This window comes from Ixodes scapularis, unplaced genomic scaffold, assembly GCF_016920785.2.
Source record: "Ixodes scapularis isolate PalLabHiFi unplaced genomic scaffold, ASM1692078v2 PGA_scaffold13__105_contigs__length_92229423, whole genome shotgun sequence".
Classification (NCBI taxonomy): domain Eukaryota; kingdom Metazoa; phylum Arthropoda; class Arachnida; order Ixodida; family Ixodidae; genus Ixodes; species Ixodes scapularis.
The window spans coordinates 5,913,171-5,931,422 of NW_024609839.1; the positions used below are offsets into that span (position 1 = coordinate 5,913,171).

An 18,252-nucleotide genomic window follows, 5' to 3' on the forward strand; every position below is an offset into this window, starting at 1 on the left:
TGCAAAATCTGCGTAAAACGATCCAAACTTCTTTCAGCAAGCGCTGTGACCCAAGGGGGTATCGGAAATCGAGTGTGTTAGCGCACCGCAGCTCGTACGGCGAAAGGTCCCGCTGCCAGGGATCCCCACCCCTACCCGTTTCGATCTGTTGTGAGGCACAGACCCCAGGCTAGCAGTCGTACTGTAGTGGCTAAATTTTCTCGTCTACAGCCTGAAACGGTGTCGCCAGAACCTAGACAGGCCGATCGCACGCTATTTAAAATAGTGAACGTCTTATTTTCTTCCGCTGTGCCCAAAATGACGACAGTGCATGCGATTGAAAGACCAGCGGACAGGCTACCACTCTTGCCTTCGAATCGCTCGGGAGTCGGGCACCTGCATTTGCACCATGATCGAAGAACCAGAAAGAAGCGATGTCAAATCACATCGACACAGAATCACTCCAAGCTTCCTTGCTTGTGCCCTTCAGCTCTGCGCGCCGTCAGCCGTATCAACGCTAATCACAATTAATTAACGCCTGCCGCGCGCGTTCCGCCGCTCATACAAACAACAACAAACAATCAGGATGTTATGCTGCAGAAAGTTACTTCCGCCAGTTTTAGCGAAATGCGGAGCTCAACCCCTGCTCAGCCGACGTTATTCAAGGTATTGAATTTGGCGTAAGGGTAGTGTGTTTGGGGTATGCGAAAAAGACTACGGTATTGACTATGGCGTACGCCGAAATGACTACGGTATTGATTTTGGCGTACGCCAAAACCACTACCGTAGTCGGAGCGGAAGTGTCCTACACCGGCCGAAACGAACCCGTTCCTCGCTGCGAGTGGGTACAGAGGAGTGCAACTTCCTATACCGCCCATGGAACGCAAATTGGAAAACCCTGGTAAAGCCCCTCGATGTGTTTGCGTCCGTCTTGCAAGTAGCGTCAAATGCGCGAGTGCACGAGGCCCATGTCTCGAGCGGCCCTTGGAAGCAAATGGCGGCACAGCACTGAAATGAGCGGGCCTTGGAAGCGAATGGCGGCGGAGCACCCGCTCATGGCACGTGTCTCGCGCGCTTCCACAACAATGGTTGGCGGTACTTGTAAAAAACGCTTTTATCAAGGAACATGGTTAAAATCGCGCACAAAGAGACGAGGACAAACGAGGAAGGAACACAGAACACAGACAGGCGCGCACTCACAACTCTAGTATATTAAGTGAAGAAGAGAAAGATGAAGCACTATTTTTTACAGGGGACTTTTATCAAGGGGACTTTTATCAAGGGGCTTTAAACCCTGGGAGGCAGCAGCGCCATTTGAATCCCCTGGTATCTGGTAGCTGTACTAAAATCAACATGGCGGCACAGCGAAACCAAAACCAAAACTGCACGGCAGCGCCATTGTGTTTGGATGGTGATGATGATGATGATGATGATGATGATGCTGCGGCTATTTCCCTTTGAATCGGGAGGACTCAAACAAGGTTTGTGCCCAAGCCTGGGAGCGTAAGTGTCTTAATGCTCCCTGAGGTGGATCTTCTGCCACCAGTCCTCCAGTCTCCTTTTTGTGTCTGCAACAAGCCTTTTTGTGTCGTTGGAGGCTACCTTCAGCCCCGTAGCTGGGCAGACTTCTGTGGATTGTTCAATTTCTATGTCAGTGAAGCCCAACGCTTCAGCGAGCGCTAAGGGTCTCGGACGCCTTGGGCCATTGTCCTGTGACCGGGACGGCTTGAGTCTCGCGCAGTCTAGCACAATATGCTCCACCGTTTCGTCATTTACCCCACACACCCTACACATTGTTGACGTGACGGTGGTGTCGAAACGACGCCTATAACACAGCGTCCGCAGTGCCCCGGCACGTGCCTCGAACAAGAAGCGGCTACCCAGGCTGTTGTCATACAGCCGGACTTCCGAGGCGATGGTTATTTTGTTGGCGAGGTACACCTCCAGCGTCGATTTCGTTCGGGCTTCTTGGAGCCATTGTTTGGTCTCGCAGTCTCGGACTCTCTGCCTAACTTCCGACGTCCACTCAGTCTCTGTCGACGCATCAACAGGCTCGGAGAAGAAGCCGTACTTGTGTTGAAGCTGATAGAGGCGCTTCTGCCAGCGGGTCCGCAGCCCAGTCAAGTTGGTGTATATAAACAGTCTCTTCGCCCAACGGCATCTATCCATAAGTCGAAGGCGTCCGTCATACGCAATCTTGCTTGAAGCCTCCCGAGCTTCAAAGGAGGACCAGCCCAGGTCACCCTGCACTGCCTCGTTGGCGACCGCTCCATGGCAGCCCAGTGCCTGGCGTCCCACGTCTCTCTGCCTACGCTCCATATTGGCGCGGACATCTCCTGGGACACATACCACTGCATTTGCAAATGTTAGTCCGGGTACCATTACTGCTTTCCACAATTCCCGCGAAACGATGAACCTGTTGCAACTCCAGAGGCTTCGCTTACGGAGAATGCTGGCTCCTCGTAGGGCTGCTTGGCGGAGATGGGTGTGATGGCCTTGAAGGTAGTCTGTGTCGTTCGACATTGTGATGCCCAAGTACTTGTAAGAATTAAGAATTGGTACATCGGAGCCTCCGAGACGAAGGCTATCGAAAGTTGTCTCGAGGGAGCCCGAAAACACTACCGCCGCTGACTTGCTGGTATTAAAATTTAAACGAAGTCCCATAGCCTCCTTGGAGCATATGTCAAGAAGTTTTTGCATTTCCAAAACTGATTCTGCGGTCAGTACCACATCGTCCGCGTACGTCAATCCCGGTAGAACCCAGTCAACTCGATCACCATGCTCCAAATGTGCTAGTGAAAAGCCCAGTCCTGATTGTATAAGTTGCTTCTCTAGGGTGGATACATATAACATATACAATAGGGGAGATAGTGGGCACCCTTGGCGTAAGCCCCTCGTCACCAGCACCTCATCAGAGTGAGCATCATCAAGGTGGGTCATAACCGTGTTGCCATGGTATAAGCGGGAGATGAGTGTTGTCCACTCCGGCGGCATGTCAAGCTGTTGTAGGCTAACAATAAGCTGGGCATGGGAAACACTATCATAGGCCTTTGCGATGTCAAGAAAACAACATATTAGGCTCCTCTCCTCTTTCCGTGCAACCTCAATACACTGTGTTAAGGTAAAAAGATGGTCCTCTAATCGGCGTCCCCGTCGGAAGCCTCCTTGGATTTCTGTCAGTATACCCTCCTCCTCTGCCCATGCGGTCATGCGCTTTTTCATGATGTGGGCGAATACCCTATACACCGCACTTGTCACGGTCAGGGGTCTGTACTGTCGAAGGTACTGACGGTCACATCCTTTTTTAGGAATCATGACAACCCTGCCGCATCTCCAGTCTCGAGGAATCTCTTCTTTCCCAGCTGCAATATCATTAAAAAGTGCTGCGAGTTGGTCCCTGGAATCCTTGCCCAGTGCTTTGAGTACCCTTGCCGGAATGTTATCTAATCCCTGGGCGGTGTTGTTCTTAATATGCGCTAGTGCGCGTATAACTGATACCCTACCAATTGTTACATTATTGCAATCCGGTGCACAGTCTGCGCCTTGCTTGGGGCAGAGATTTTGTAGTGGTGTCTCTCCTGGAGGCGAGAAAATTTCAACGAGATGGTCTGTAAGGCATTGCCCAAGTCTCTCTGTGGGCAGCCCTGTGTCTTCGTCCAGGATTGCTGGGCACTGGTCTCTTCCATTGAGAGTTCCCATATATCGCCAGAACTTTCTGGGTGCGTCTCGACCACTTGAACTGATGTCTCTCATTGTAGCTACATCAGCCTGGGCCATTTTGTCCTGCACAAGCTGTTTTACGGCCTGCTTCTGCAACCTGTACTTTTGCCACCTTATTGCGACAGCGTCTGCCGGGCCGCCATGGAGAACCATGCGATGCTCCCTGTTTAGCTCCTGTCTTAATCTGATGGCGGCTTGAACTTCCGCGTCCCACCAACGCTTTCTTGGTCGTCGCCCACCTCGTTCCTTTGTAGAATGTTGTCGGATGAGGCGCTTTAATTCTGCCACATATTCTGTGTATCCATCCGCGCTCTTTCTCTTGGTGCTGTTTTCGAACTCCTCCACCACCTTCTCCATTGCCGATGGAGATAGCCGGGAACGACCTGTCGGAGAGTGCTTTTCTCTTATTATTTTTGGTGTAGCTTTGGAGAATTCTAACCGTATCCGGTTGTGATCACTCCCAATACTGTGTTCACCAGCTTCATCAATGTGTGTGTGAACCAGATACCGGGCCAAATTCTGTGAGACTAAGGCGTAATCAATGCACGTTTTGCTCTCCCGGGCATTCCATGTATATTGACCCTCACATGAGGCCCTGAGATTTAGTATCTCCAAGGCGTTATCTTCGGCCATCCGCAGCATCGCTCGCCCATTTTCGTCTTCCCATCCGTCCAGTTCATGCAGGTGTCCATTAAAATCCCCCATGATGAGAATGTCTTTAGTAGCAGCCAAGTCCTTGACTTCGGTTTCCACACAGCTCATTAAACTTTGATTCTCCTCTCTGCGCGCAGCTCCCACCGACACGTATACTATACAGACGGCAACAGGAATCCCGATGATCTCTCCCGTTACCCAAATATGGTCCCAACAGTCTCGTGGCTCCTTGCACCATACTGATGTACTGCGCCACACCACGCCAACTCCCCCACCTCGACGCTGTCCCTCCACACGATTGCGTCCAGCCCAACACCAATTTGCATCGGTTGGAGCTTCTTCAATATCATATAGGTGCGTCTCTGCCACTCCAAAAAGCGTCATTCCTTCCGCCTCCAACTCCCTATATAGCTCTTCCCATTTGTGTTCACGTCTCGCTCCTTGGAGGTTCAGAAATCCTACCACATCTGTCAGTCGTCTGCTGCGTCTACGTCGTCTCCGTCTTTTTTTGCCACACCTACTTTTGTTTCTCACCCTCTTATCTCCGACCCCCCTCCCCGAAAGCGGCCCTATATCCTGTGCCGCTGGTGGTGGTAACCGAGTTGTTGGCTCACCATCTCGGCCACGATTGCACGCAGGTCTTGGGGTTGAGGCAGCGCCGGTGTATACATTTGGGAGAGACGTGTTGACGTTGGGGGTGTCCAGGATTGGGGGTAGTACTGTGGGAGTCCCCCGTTTGACAGTGTTTGCCTCTGAGGCTGTAGAGGGTCCATTTGTGGAGCCGGCCCAAGTGCTACATGACTGTTTTGTGATGGTGGAAGTTGCCTGTTCAAGTCTAAGCAATGTACTATGTCTTGGGGTCGCGGTGTCCCTCTCCCCGATTCGCGAACTGGGCCCAATGGCGGAACACTTCTCTGGTAGTCCGAGCGTTGCTCTTCGACCGGATAGTGATCGCAAGGCTTTCCATTCAGCACTTCGGTCTTGCCGGCGTGCCATCTGTTCGCGGGGTCGTCCGTGTGTTGTGCATACAGGCACCCCATTGCTTGATGCATCATGCGGTGCTCCTCGGCTGGGCGATAAGCTTGAGGTTTGCCATACATTGTTGTTGTATTCCGTCCCTGCACGGGTTTGTTTTTGTGCTCTACCAGTGGACTCCTCTGCTGACCGATCTTCGAGGTTGGTGAATCTCTTCGCCATTGTATGCCTAAAAAAAGGCTGGCCACGGCTCCTAGCCTGTTGACCACGTTTCGCACCCCATCTTCCTTATAGTGTAGCCTGCCTCTCTCCATTGCATCCTCAGCTTTGAGATCTCGACTCAGGTCTATAAATCGCGCCTTGAGGTCCTTACAGAGCTTCTTTAGTTGGGCATTCAGCAGCATGGTTGCTGCTTGAATTCCTTTGCCTCTGCCCTCAATCTCTGGTATTGAGCATATGGCCAATGCGTCTTTGTGATTTGTCCATTTCAGCCTCAGTTGCTCTACAATCGCCGCAGGTTGTTCGCCGTGCAAGATGTCATTTACACCCACATGCAATATATACATTCGGGGTACTTTCCTTGCTTTCTTTTCATATTCGTATATTAGGTGGTGCACATCTGCGATTGTTCCACCTCTGTTATATAGGATTTCCATTCGGCGATGGTCCCCTACTCGATCTACGAGAGTGCGTGCAAACCGTGCAACATTATTATCACCTGCAACAATCACTTCTCGTGTCACTCCTTGAGGAGGTCGGATGTGTTCATCGATGTGCCTTTGGTTTATGCGAGTCCCATTTATGGTGGTAGCGTTGCTATTGTCTCCCACCTGGTTGGGCAAGTCCTTGACTGATGTGGTTGCCACTTGCTGCTCTGTTTGTACCTGCATCATACCATTTTCATGTTGAAGGTGAGGTCCTGCTCCGCTGTCGTAGGTCTCAGGAAGTGGGGTACCACTTTCGAACGTCACAGGCCCATGTCGCTGATAGTCAATCTGGTTAGGCGTTTTTTCATTTTCTTGCTCACGTCGCGCACTGTACTCTGGAGAAACCTCCATTGTTGTGTCCAGAGTTACCTTGTCAGTTAGACTGGACGACATTCGCTTCACAAGCTCTTCGACACAATGCTCTAATTTATCCACCCGGTCGAGGAGTGCATGTAGCATGTCGGTCTGATCCACGGCACCTGCTTTGTTGGTGTCTTCCCACCTTTTAATCATGTCCGTCATGGTCGTTTCCAGTTCCTCACTCTTGTTTCTGTGTGTCGTGTCCACCTCGTCAATCATCTTGCATATTCTGCAGACGAAGTCAGCATTTTCAGCCTCTTGAGTGTTCTTGAAATCGCTCTCGGAAACGTAGGCCCATCTCCCGCATTTGTCGCAGCCGATGAGGGGGTCCTCTGGCTTCGCAACCTTGCGGCTCCTCCCCTTGGACATCTTGGCAACGGTGTGCGATTGTTTCGCGTGAAAAAACCCACGGCGTCAAGCACGTCGCGACGTTTAAAGGGAGACCCCGAAAAGAAACGATCCTCCAGATTCGAAATTAGCGCAATCTGGATGGATGGATGGGCGGTAGCTTGCGCCACCTAGAGTTAAAAATATATATATTGTAGCTTCTTTTTTTTTTTTTTTTGTCCGGTTTGCGCGTTGCTTTGCTAGGCTTCTGCTGCTTTGCGGCTGGTTTTCGCATTTCAATGCTGGTTAATGTGCGTTGAAACGCACACAAGCCAGCACTGATAAGCGTGACCAGCAGCAAAGCAGCAGAAACCTAGCAAAGCAACGAAAGTGACACATACACAAAAAAATATGCAATGCTTGTCCTTTTGCGTTCATTTTTATTCAACAGACAGTAGAAAATACAGACGAAATTTCTCACTGTTTTGCACACGAGAAACAAAGAAATGAACAACAAAACGGGATAAAACGTTAAGGTTACGTGCGACGAAGGTGATGATATGCGTCCTTGCAAATTTGATTATATAATTAAGCATATAAGTAAAGACCGACGACGGTGTCTTAATTGCAACTAAAGGAAACTAAGCAATGAGTACCAAGAAAAACAGCTCAGCTCTTTGGTATTGAGTCTTCATCGAGAACCTGCCCATTCGTTTTTAATATTATCACTTAAATTTAGGAGTGAATCACTGCTAAACGAAACGGGAAACCAGAGCGGATCGCTCTATCGCTCATCCTCAGTTAATCGAAAAATATTTAGGCTCATATTTTCACTCCTCGCGAACAGACGCGTGAATCGCTGACAACAGTGTCAAATAAACAGCTCACAGCAAAAAGTTTGCCATCTTTTAAAGTGAGCATATGTGCTCGATCTTGATATGAAAAAGTCTACACAGAAGTCTCCAGTAATTTGACAATGACATATTTCTCGCGGCGAGTGAAGAGCAATCCTGAACACTAATAGGATTTGGTTTTGTGATTGGAAACCATTGTAGCTATTGCCAAAATCAAACAATTAATACTCACTACCACTGCGACAGTTAGGTTTTGTTGCAAACATATAATCAGAAACTTAAGCAAGAGAAGACCAAAAGAGCGTACCGCACGTCCATTCGAACTCGAAACCATTGGCTTTCGGCAGTCATTGTTTCCCCCCTTGGCATATAAGGTGGTGTGTTGATGACGAAAATCCATGCTTGTCCACATTACACCAACAAGTTCCCACGAAAAAGAAAAGATAGCCGCGCGCGCACGAACGCGGGACGAATCTCGCGCCGCGACGCACTCCCAGAAGCGAAACAACTCGCCGGCTCGCGTCCCTCGCGCGCAGTGTTGCCAGATGGAGAAAAAAAAAGTCAGCAGATTGATCCCCAAAAAGTCAGTAGATTTGCACAAAAATCAGTAGATTCCACGAAATATGTGTTTTGCCATGTTTTGCTATCTCCATTAATACACACTTCGAAGAAATAGTATAGAGTAACAAATAACATGGTAATAAACACAAATAAAAATGAAAGAAAAAAACAAGACCAGTTCTCGAGTAACTTTATATGAAGGACAGATTAAAATGGCACCATAAATGTTTTTGTTTTAGTCATTATTGACTATTTCGAGCATTATTCTTTAAAAGCGAGACTGAGGCACTTTTGGGATCACAGATGAAGGCGACAGTGCGACGTTCACCTGTCGCTATTATTGAAACGAAACCGAAACGAGACGCTCCGGCAAGTGCGCGCGAACATATCCAATGGAAGTCCTCTGCATGCTGCCATCTTTCCTTACTGGGCTGTGGAAGGTTTTTGAAGCAACGCTGTTGGTCCGGAGCACTGTTGAGGCTACCCGTCGTCTGCTACGGGCTTATTTCTTTTTCGCCTGACCCAAAGTTTGCGTTCAAACGTGGAGAAACTTCATTCGTTAGCTTTTTAAGCCACCGAGGAATAGAATTATATCATTTTCTTGCCACAGCCTGCCAAATAAAAGAAAATAACTGAAATTTGGATGTCGATCCCATGCATTCCGCCGAACGAATGAATCAAAATTGCGGCTCTCTCCGCTCAAGTCGGAGCTTTTCTAGTAGATAGTATCGGAGCAGCCGAGAGTTCAGGCGCATGCGCAAACACCTCTCGCTCTGCGCCGCGGGCTGATTGGCTCACTCGGGAGAGGGACGTTACGGCGAGATCATAGACTAGCCAAACTCTCTCCATATATGGCTCTCGCCCGGATTTCACCGTCGAACCTGCCGAACCTGCTCTGAGTGAATAGATAGATGAATATATGGCTACGTCACTCGAATAGGACGGGCTTCTGGGCCATCTAGCCAGTGCTTCGTATTTAATTCTGGAACATTATGAGTTTCCTTTGATGGGCGATACTGGGAACTGAAGGGGCCATATAATATATTTTTAATATGTTTACTAAAAAAAAGTTAGTAGATTTTCTTCTTTTTCAGTGAATCAGTAGACCCGGAACGAAATCAGTAGATCTACTGATAAATCAGTAGACCTGGCAACACTGCTCGCGCGTTCTAACGGTCCACCCAGTCCCAGTCCACCGACTTACCGGCGCCAGCGGCCAGCGCATCTCGAGGCGAGAGGCGCGGCTTCGGAGAGAGAGAAAGCGCGCCCAGACACGTCGAAAGAGTGAAAGAGAAAGTTACAATAACAAGCTTCAAAGTCATTCACACCTTCAAAACAACTTCACTTTTATTTCGAATCATTAGATATATGAATCAATTTTATTTAAAATTAAATAACAAGTGCCAACAGCCGCTGGGAGCGCGGATTCGGAAGCAGTTCGCCGGACCGGACAAACGTCATAAGTATACGCGGCGGGACGGAAGTAGCCGAAAGCTTCATCCCACTGGTGGGTACGCGTGGGCACGAGTGCCGTGAAACGAACTCCCGACGGTAACCAACAATCAAAGTTGCAAACAGCGCAGGGACACAGACAGAATCGAGTTTTGATTATTTAATAGGTTATTATTTAAATTAGTTACTTACACCTTTGAATTGTTGCTCTGGTAAAACGAAATTTGAATCACGTTACTTGAGGCCAAGTTACGACCTAAGTTGTTTCTGTCTGGCAACACTGTAAAATTATCGTCTGCACGTTTTGCTGTTTACGCCTTGCAAGCTGTGAACGTGATGTTTTCGTCCAGACTAATGGCCTGGCTTATACCTTCGCTAAAGCTGATGAGGTCGCATGCGACGAAGAATGCCAGACCGCCTGACAGAATAATGCCCGCATGGTGCACTGGCAACAATCCTCTTTTGGAGTCAGTCGTATTTCGCCATGTGCGCGTTTGTTCAACCCAAACAGCCGCTCCCGAAAAGAAGAAAATTGAGTTCGTTTTGTTGATTGACCCAAACGGAAAAGTGCTTGGGACACGAACCAAGGAGGAAGCAGTCCTCTTCGCGAAGAAACACAACTACCAGTGAGTATTTCTGTCGACTTTCGCCGTGTTTTCTCAATCTTGCGGTGTTAATAAGCTTCCAAGTAAAAAAAAAAAAGCTGAAAACATTCGGATTGAGTCGATCCTTGTAACTCCTTTCTTATCTTTCTAGCTTATTGGCCCTTCGACCTTGCAGAACAAATGCTAAAACATGCATAACGTTTTGAACCTTTTTTGTATTTAAGTTATTGCAAAAGTTTTGATTTTAAGAGGTTGTCAGTATCGATAATCAATAGCTGTGTTGGAAAGTGCATACATGGTTAGTTATACACTACTTCACATGCGTGAACACTATTGGCCCTCTTCTCCTCCTCCCCCCTTCTACTCTTAGAATGCTTGCTTATACAAACACACACATTCACGCACGCACGCACGCACGCACACGCGCGCGCACACACACACATATGCGCGTGTGAAAGGTCGGCTTTAGCGCGATGTTGTTAAAAAATTTGGAGGCTGCGTATTTTTTCCTTATTTTTGGTACTTTCCAAAGAAAGTACAACTCCCGATTTCAAAGTACTTTCTCCACATTTGTTTCGGTGAAATTAAGCTCTTTCAAAGACCACGCGATTGCGTCCTAATTGCTTTCCCAGCTCTATTAAAAACTTACGAGGTCAAGAAGAGTTTAGCAACCTTTAACAAAACATGGCATATCATTGTGAAAACATGCTATCGCCTTTCAAGACATCATCCAGTCATTTCTCTGAACAATTAAGTGCCCAAGTTGATTTTTTTATTTAGTTTGTCAGCGAGAATAAAGCAAATATTCTGTAGCCACTTGGCTTTATCAAGTATTTTCCGAAAATAGCCGATACAATTTTCGAAAGCGTAGAACCATACATATGAATCAGGCACTGAATGTCGACATCTCTAAGAGGTCATTCGGTGGCTGATCATATGTAAGAGTCCAATTGGTGCATTGTGAACGAAGTGTATGTCCAGGAGGGGAGTCTATCGGGGCTATATAAGGAGCATGAGAAGTCTTGTCCTGCGCCTTTTTCATTGGCCACTAGCCCCGGGGTAGGATTTCTTTCCCATGTAAATTTTTTTCTGGTGTGGCAGGGATGAGGTCGATGGGGTACACTCTCACTGTCTTTTCAGACAGATTGAACTTCTTTGAGACAGTAAAGGCTTATTCACATGATGCATCTTTTCAATGCACCACAGTTTAGCAAAATCGGCCTGTTTACACGTGGAGTTTGACGCGCGAAACCTGTGACGTATTGACTCACGAGAATTTCTCCAAACCTCACCGGGAATACCAAGCGTTTCGCATCAAAATGATATGAAGTACGCACAGTGTAAAGAGACAGTCTGTTTTATTAATACAACTCAATGAACTTAGTCAGATTCGGCTCCCTGGAGTAAGTCCTGCCAAACCCGGGAAAGACAGCGAACGTCAAAGAACAGGCAGATGATCTCGAAGCATTTCGGACATGTTTGCACTGCTACTAAAGAGAGTTATTCCCATTCACCAGGTTTATATCCGGTGCTTGCACTCGTTGCGACTATTGATGAATCTGCACCGCGCCACCAACCCGTACTGTAGGCGCCGTTCACACACCTGCAACCGAGTAGGACCAAGACTCGTCGCCCATACACACCGCTTCTCCGCTTGTCGCTCGCCATGTTTGTTTATTTTCTTTCGGCTTTGGCTCGGATACGGAATTGGCCGAAAATCAGACTCCTCCAGAAGCTCGCTCCTCCTCGAAGGTCAGACGTCATAGCAAAGTCGAGCGGCCATTGGCAGCGCCCGCGTTTCTCCTTCGGGTGATTGACAGGCCTCGGTGAGGTTTCAGCGAAAAATTGCTCCAGAAGCGAGGAAGACGCCCCACTTTTTTCAGAGGCGCGCCACTTTTTCGGTTGCGTTCAAACGGGGAATCTGTTTCCCGAAACCTAGTTTCGCGACACAAGATTCCCCAACAAGATGCATCGTGTGAATAGACCTTAAATGGTGCTTGTGTGGTGCAACACAGCGACTCAGTCGGTGCGCCTGCATAAATCTCTACTCCGAAATTGATAAACTGAGGTTCCACTTTCTCTAAATCAAGTTTCGATAAAACAGGCCCTTTTCTAAAACGCATTTCGATGAAATAGCATTCGGTGAACCGTAGCGAACACCTCAGAAACTGGTCTTGGCAGAACCCTAATCACATTCTTTTGAAAGGCTCACACAAGACAAACCTCTCTTCGTGCACGTGCTAATATGTGCACCCAGTAATTTAATTTAGACGGAACACATATTCAGCAAAAAATATCAAGGAATAGATTTACAAGGTAATAGAAATGCATTGGTTATCAGATATATTAGTAACTTGTATGCGCAAACACAGAGGATGAACACGATGGCGTGGACAAGGACAAGCGCAACTTCCTAGTTTTATTTGCATTCGAGCGACTGCAAAAGATTCATAGAAATCATGCGCTACAAAGGAAGGCAAAAGGTAAGAAAACATACTGTATCGGCCCAAATGGGAACTGAAATTCACTTTTAAACAGAGGCATTCTAAAGATTCTTTGCTCCTGCCCAGGATTCCCATGAACCTTTTGTGGTCGGTTGGCCGTAAATAAAATTAGTTGAGAGTTGTCCTTGTCCACTCCTTCGTGTTCATCCTTTGTGCTTGCGCATACAAGTTTACTCAGAACCATGAACCAACTAGCCCAATAATAAGTCTTGCTAAAGATATACTAGTATTTTTCACATAAAAACTGCACTTGAGGCATGTCCTTTACTGCTTGATTCTGGTCTTTCCAATTGCATTGCTTGCTTTCAAAATCAAATTTCTAACCATAAAGAGAATGGGAGCAAACTTTTAGAAACTCGGTGGCACAGCTGCAAACTAAACCATGAGCGAGCAGTCTTCTACAACAGTCGAGTGCCTGGGAAAGCAGACGAACGATACTCGCCCTGGACGGTTTGAGAACGACTCCACAAAGACAAGCTATAGTCAAGGAAAACGTGGAAAAGGCAGGCAATTGTAAAATAGTTTTTGTAGACACCCTGATCAAGCATGAAAACTTTCATATCACTGTTTGAGCATATTATAGAGCCAAACGAAAAAAATGCCTCTTGACCCGGATATGGAGCTGAGTGACATCAGCATCCAGTCGAGGAGTGTGTGTACCGTCATGTAGCATCCACCGTGCCGGCTCAGAAAGGCGCGACGTCAGCATCATGCGACGCGCACTCCGCGGGGCGAAATGGCGGATTTCTCCCTCGCCCGAGTATGTAAGGTTTTTCGTTTTCAGGTTTCATTTAAATTTTCACGTCCAAAACGTCCACTTGGAACGGGGGAAACCCACTGAAGACTTTGGCAGCTACGAAATAGGAAGGACAGTCCTAAACAAGGACACATTGAGGACAATGGGGACATAACCATCAGAACCAGACAAAACGTGGCAATTTTAAGAAAGTCGTTGACAAAAAAAAAAAAAAACCCGAAAATGAACGTTACCGATACACAGCAATCTACAGCGTGTTTGTGTTTTTTGCTGCAAAGGTTAAACTATTGCCAAATGCTCAGTCTAAGCCCAAGTGTAGCATTAGCGGACCAAGTCGGATGCCAAAAATTCAGAACCGTTACCATACTCAAAAGTTATAAGTTCAATGGGAAAGTGAGTCTTATTCCTGGAGGGGATTCATCTACATGAATTTAAACTTTTAGAAAGGAGCTTCCATTTTGAACAAGATAATGATTAGTTCTGGAACCGCATGCAGGTCATTTGGGCAAAGAGTGACGCACCGTAACTATTTTGGTGGGCAGAGTCTAAAGATGTTATTTCTCCAAAGACTCGTAAAGGTGGATGAGCACGCTGAAGCCAAGAAGAGGAAGATATACAAGCTGGTGACAACGAGGGACATGCTGCTCGACAGCAACGGCGACAAAGGCAAGCCCCAGAAAGGGGCCGTCAAGAGTCTGCTGGCCAGCAGCAAGATCACGGACAGTGACCTTGACCACAAGCTGAAGAGCATCAAGAAGTGGCTGGAAAAGAACAGCGAGATTCGCGTGGCCATATCCGGGACGCCGGAGGGCAGCAGACAGCTGGTGGGTGTTCTTCATTTGGCCCATGCTTCTCAAGGCCTAGAGAAACCTCATGAACCACATACTTGGGAAATATCAAGAAGCCACTTGAAGAAGCGGGCACAAAGCAGTAAAACTTTACACGACTGTAAAATGGGCTTGACGAGAGTGGTACTGCTCCTATACCATTCTGTATTTTGTTCCCCATATCCAACTTTTGCACGTATTTTACGGGAGTCACTTATTCATTGAATTGAATTTTTCTCCCATTTAGTAGACATCTGTACATATGTTCCAAGGGGCATACCCTCCTAAATATTGAATATTGTTAAATAAGCAATGTCACAACAAACACAAAACACTGGTAAATGAAATAATAGCCACAGGAAATACCAATGGAACAGCAGTAAAATCGCAAAGCCTGCTGTGTTGCCTGCAGGCCGTCGGGAGTCCCTGCGCCTAGAAATGTCCTGCCATACGGAAGCCAGTTTCTCGCTGCACTATCTACAGGGATCAATGGCTGCTTGAAGGGGCAGCATGAATTGGTTTCCCATGATACCAAGCTAAGGTTTGGTGGGTGCAAGAATCTGCGTTACGGTTAGACAAGTTTAATTAGAAAACATTTTCCCTAGAGCATTCAGTCTGCTAAAAAAAAAGGCGTCATGGTTGGTACAACAGATGAGGATGGGTGGCGAAGGCACAGAGTAGCCCATTTTTCAGTGTTATCGGTGGCTTGGAGGCTTCCCTCCCAGCGTAGAATTGTAGGGGAGGTTGCTGTGGACCTCTTTCGACCTCTGGCAACGAGCAACCTTCACTCACTCGATGGGAGTGCACCATCAAGATGACCCCAAGAGTTGCAGAAGAGAGACAATCAGAGAGTGCAAAGCAGACGACATTTAGCTGAAAATAATTGTTGAAAAATTACATCAGTGTTGTTTTATCTTGGTTTTGCTTTATTGGTAGAAAAACATTGCTTCTGCAATTGCTGATGGAAGCACCCGTCGCAGCCTGCACTCTTACGTGCCGCCGTATGTTGCGCTAGTCGGACACCTTTATTAGTAGACGGATGCCATAGCTAGGGATCTAATATTTTTGCTGAGTTAGGTGAGTGAAATTTTGATAACCTTAATGCACATTCTTGAGTACAAAATCCTAGCTGATTATGTTGAAACAGCGATTGATTTGAAACAGATGCCTTCACACTGTTGCTGCTAGGATGAAAACGGTAGGGAGGTCTTTGTGTTGCTTCAGCTCCAGTGCGAGTCTCATGCAGGCGAAGCTTGGCGCAAGGAGTCTGTTCTCTCGTTCCAGGAACACATCTTTGAAAAATTCCAAGCTTCTCTGGGAACAGAGGCCAGGTTCCTCCAGAAGAGGATAAAGGATGGGATGCTCAAGTTTGTCATCACCCCTCCTTCGGAAAAAAAGACTCAGTCCCAGAAGAAGGATGAGGAGTGACCGCACACCAGCGGCCACCATTTCTTTGATATTTCCAGAGCCCTCTTCTATGGGAGACATGGAGGCTATGCATCATTGACAGGATTAGAATGGCATCCTGCCAAAGAGTCCTGCTGTTCTCAATCTATCAATAACCATCAGTTTTAGTTGGCTCACTCAACAGGTATGAAATGACTTTACCGTCTCACCTGTTGCGTCTACTTTCTTGCAGTGTACACATACAGCTCGTTCTGCATCAGAAACGCAGCCAAGAACCAGGTCAAGAACACGATTTTCTGTAAAAATGCTATGTGAGCAGATAGCAATTTGCTCTGCGGGAAAACAGACGCACAGGCCTTGTTGACTCGAGCAAATACGGCAGTAGCCCCTTGGTTTGAGCACACCTTCCAGGGCAAACAGCTGGCATGCTTCCCAAACCCAATCGGCCCCCCAATGAACATTGTTGCTCGCTGTCTGCAGTGCGAGCTGACAACACCCATTTATCTTCCACCAAGAACATGCTCTGAGCATCTGCTGCCAACCATGATGTAAAGTCTCATTAGAGTATTGTCTAAATAAATGGGTCAAATATGAAACCATCCAGTCTGACTTGAGAAGCAATTATATTCAGCACAATTGAATTGAATTCAAATCTGCAGTGCACACACTCAAGATGACCTTAGAACCGTCGCTGATGTTGGTGCACTGTGGAATTACTTCTGCCGCCACTGGTTTTTCATTGTCCAACACTATTATCTGATTGAGTGACTCGAGCTGCAGATGTGGCTTTGGATCTGTCTCCAAATCTGGATGTGGCTTTTTTGCTGTGCCCGACCCCGGTCCCTTGTCTGGCTCTGAATCCGACGTACTGCCGAGAAGCTTGTACTCTTCTTTAGGAGAGGCCGCATGCCCGGACAGGATTGCTGCAGCGCTTTTCGTTGGGATGTTTATCTTGCGCCGCCTTCTCGCCTTTTTCTTGCGTTTCTAAAGGAAAAGTAAGACAATATTTAAGAGCTCGGTTAGTTCCAAGTTTAACCTCCGACACTGCACTCATGGGCCAAGTCATTTTGGAGCAGCCAAAAATCCATTATGGGGGCAATATTATATGTTAATATCCAACTAAAAAAACATGCCCTCTTGGCCACTTGTGTGCAATCTTAGAAGGCATGGCAACAAGATGCTGATTGATGAAGGACAATATTAGGGATGTCGCGAACCACCCTAGGTTCGATTTCGAAAGGTTTCGATATTTGCGAAGCGAACTGAGGTTCGATTTCGAAAAATTTCGATATTTTCGTATCGACCGAGGTTCGATTTCGAAAAATTCGCAACTTTTGACCACAGCGGAGTTTCGAATTCGAAAATTTCGAAGCTTTCACGGTTTCCAAAGTTTCGAATTCGATATTTCGAATATTTTTTTACTTCAGGTTCGATAAATTCGAAGATCTCGAAATTCTTTGTAAAAAAAATTCGAAAACTTCGAACGCTTCGAATTTTTATAGACATGAAGTTCGAACAATTCGAAGATTTCGAATTTCTTTTTGCATAAAGTTCGAAAAGTTCGAAGGTTTCGATTCTCTTTTAACGCTAAATTAAAAAAAAAAAAAAGAACTTCGAAGATTTTGAATTTCTTTCTAATCGAAGTTTTCAAAGTTCGAAGTCCGGTTTTCATGTTCCGCCACAGTTTCAGTTTCAAATAACGTTTTCACGCCTCACTGGTTTTCACGAAATCAAGTTTCGAAAAGTTAGGCTGTGATATTCAGATTGCGCGAAGTTGGTCAGGCAATTAAATGAGACGACGAGTGTCCCGGACGTGCTAGAATATTTGCCAGTGAAGAATTGTGACCGCCAGCCCCGGGGGGGGGGTCTTTAACCTGCATCACGCAGTAGTGATTGCGCGAACACACTGTTTTACGAGACTCATCCAGTTCAAAACGGCCACGGGCGAGCAGGAGGTTGAGGCTCAGAAAAACCTTGAAGCGACCTGGCAAACTAGCTCGCCACCCCTTGCACGCTGGTAGTAATCCGATCCGGTGAAGTTTATAATTGCCCTGGAGGTTTATTTTCTGGGACGGAGGAATCGCCTCGCAAAAAGCACAAAAGCCGACACAACTCGAGGTCGAGGAGCGTTCTACCATACAAGTGGCGTCGGAAGAGGAGAAACGGGGGGAAAGAGGGTAGCGGGGGGGGGGGGGGGGGGGGGGGGGGGGGCTTTAGCCTCCTTCTCCTTATTTCGAACCGTTATAGAAAACAATACGGGGAAAGAGGGCGTGGTCGAGCTTATTTTAATCTGAAATTATTTATGCATGTGTATAGCTACTGTCGCTCTTCACTGCATAAAAGATTGCGTAGATGGTCATTGTTAGAAACTCGTTGCCAGAAGGCACTGCTCGTCACATGCTTAGTGGTTCGGAAGTTCAAAGCTGTCTTTCCGACCTAAACACCTGTGCCGATAGTAACAAAAAAAAAAAAAAAAATGCGGGAATAAAAAGCAGGAGAAAAAAAAACTATCAAGAATTCGTCGGAAGTGTTCTATTCTTGCATATTCAGAGGTTCAGAACTT

General features: G+C 47.0%; 2 protein-coding genes across 2 annotated transcripts in view; one reads left to right on the top strand and one right to left on the bottom strand.

The window, feature by feature from the left end:
- Positions 1-9,867: 9,867 nt before the first annotated feature.
- LOC115328306 (translation initiation factor IF-3) lies at positions 9,868-16,288 on the top strand. The gene is made up of 3 exons (XM_029989523.3): positions 9,868-10,215; positions 14,024-14,279; positions 15,567-16,288. The coding sequence occupies exons 1-3, from the start codon at positions 9,926-9,928 to the stop codon at positions 15,708-15,710; spliced, it is 690 nt and encodes a 229-aa protein (XP_029845383.2). The 5' UTR covers positions 9,868-9,925; the 3' UTR covers positions 15,711-16,288.
- A 5-nt stretch (positions 16,289-16,293) lies between these two features.
- LOC8041044 (transcription factor IIIA) overlaps positions 16,294-18,252 on the bottom strand; it is a 49,538-nt gene continuing 47,579 nt past the window's right edge. Inside the window, exon 9 of the mRNA XM_029989522.4 lies at positions 16,294-16,673. Coding sequence (XP_029845382.2) covers positions 16,317-16,673 — 357 coding nt within the window. The 3' untranslated portion in view covers positions 16,294-16,316. The remainder of the gene's footprint in view (positions 16,674-18,252) is intronic.

Coding starts and splice junctions, on each gene's coding strand:
- LOC115328306 (XM_029989523.3), top strand. CDS start 9,926: ATGTTTTCGTCCAGACTAATGGCCTGGCTTATACCTTCGCTAAAGCTG. Junction 10,216..14,023: donor GCGAAGAAACACAACTACCA/GTGAGTATTTCT, acceptor ATTTCTCCAAAG/ACTCGTAAAGGTGGATGAGC. Junction 14,280..15,566: donor CGGAGGGCAGCAGACAGCTG/GTGGGTGTTCTT, acceptor CTCTCGTTCCAG/GAACACATCTTTGAAAAATT.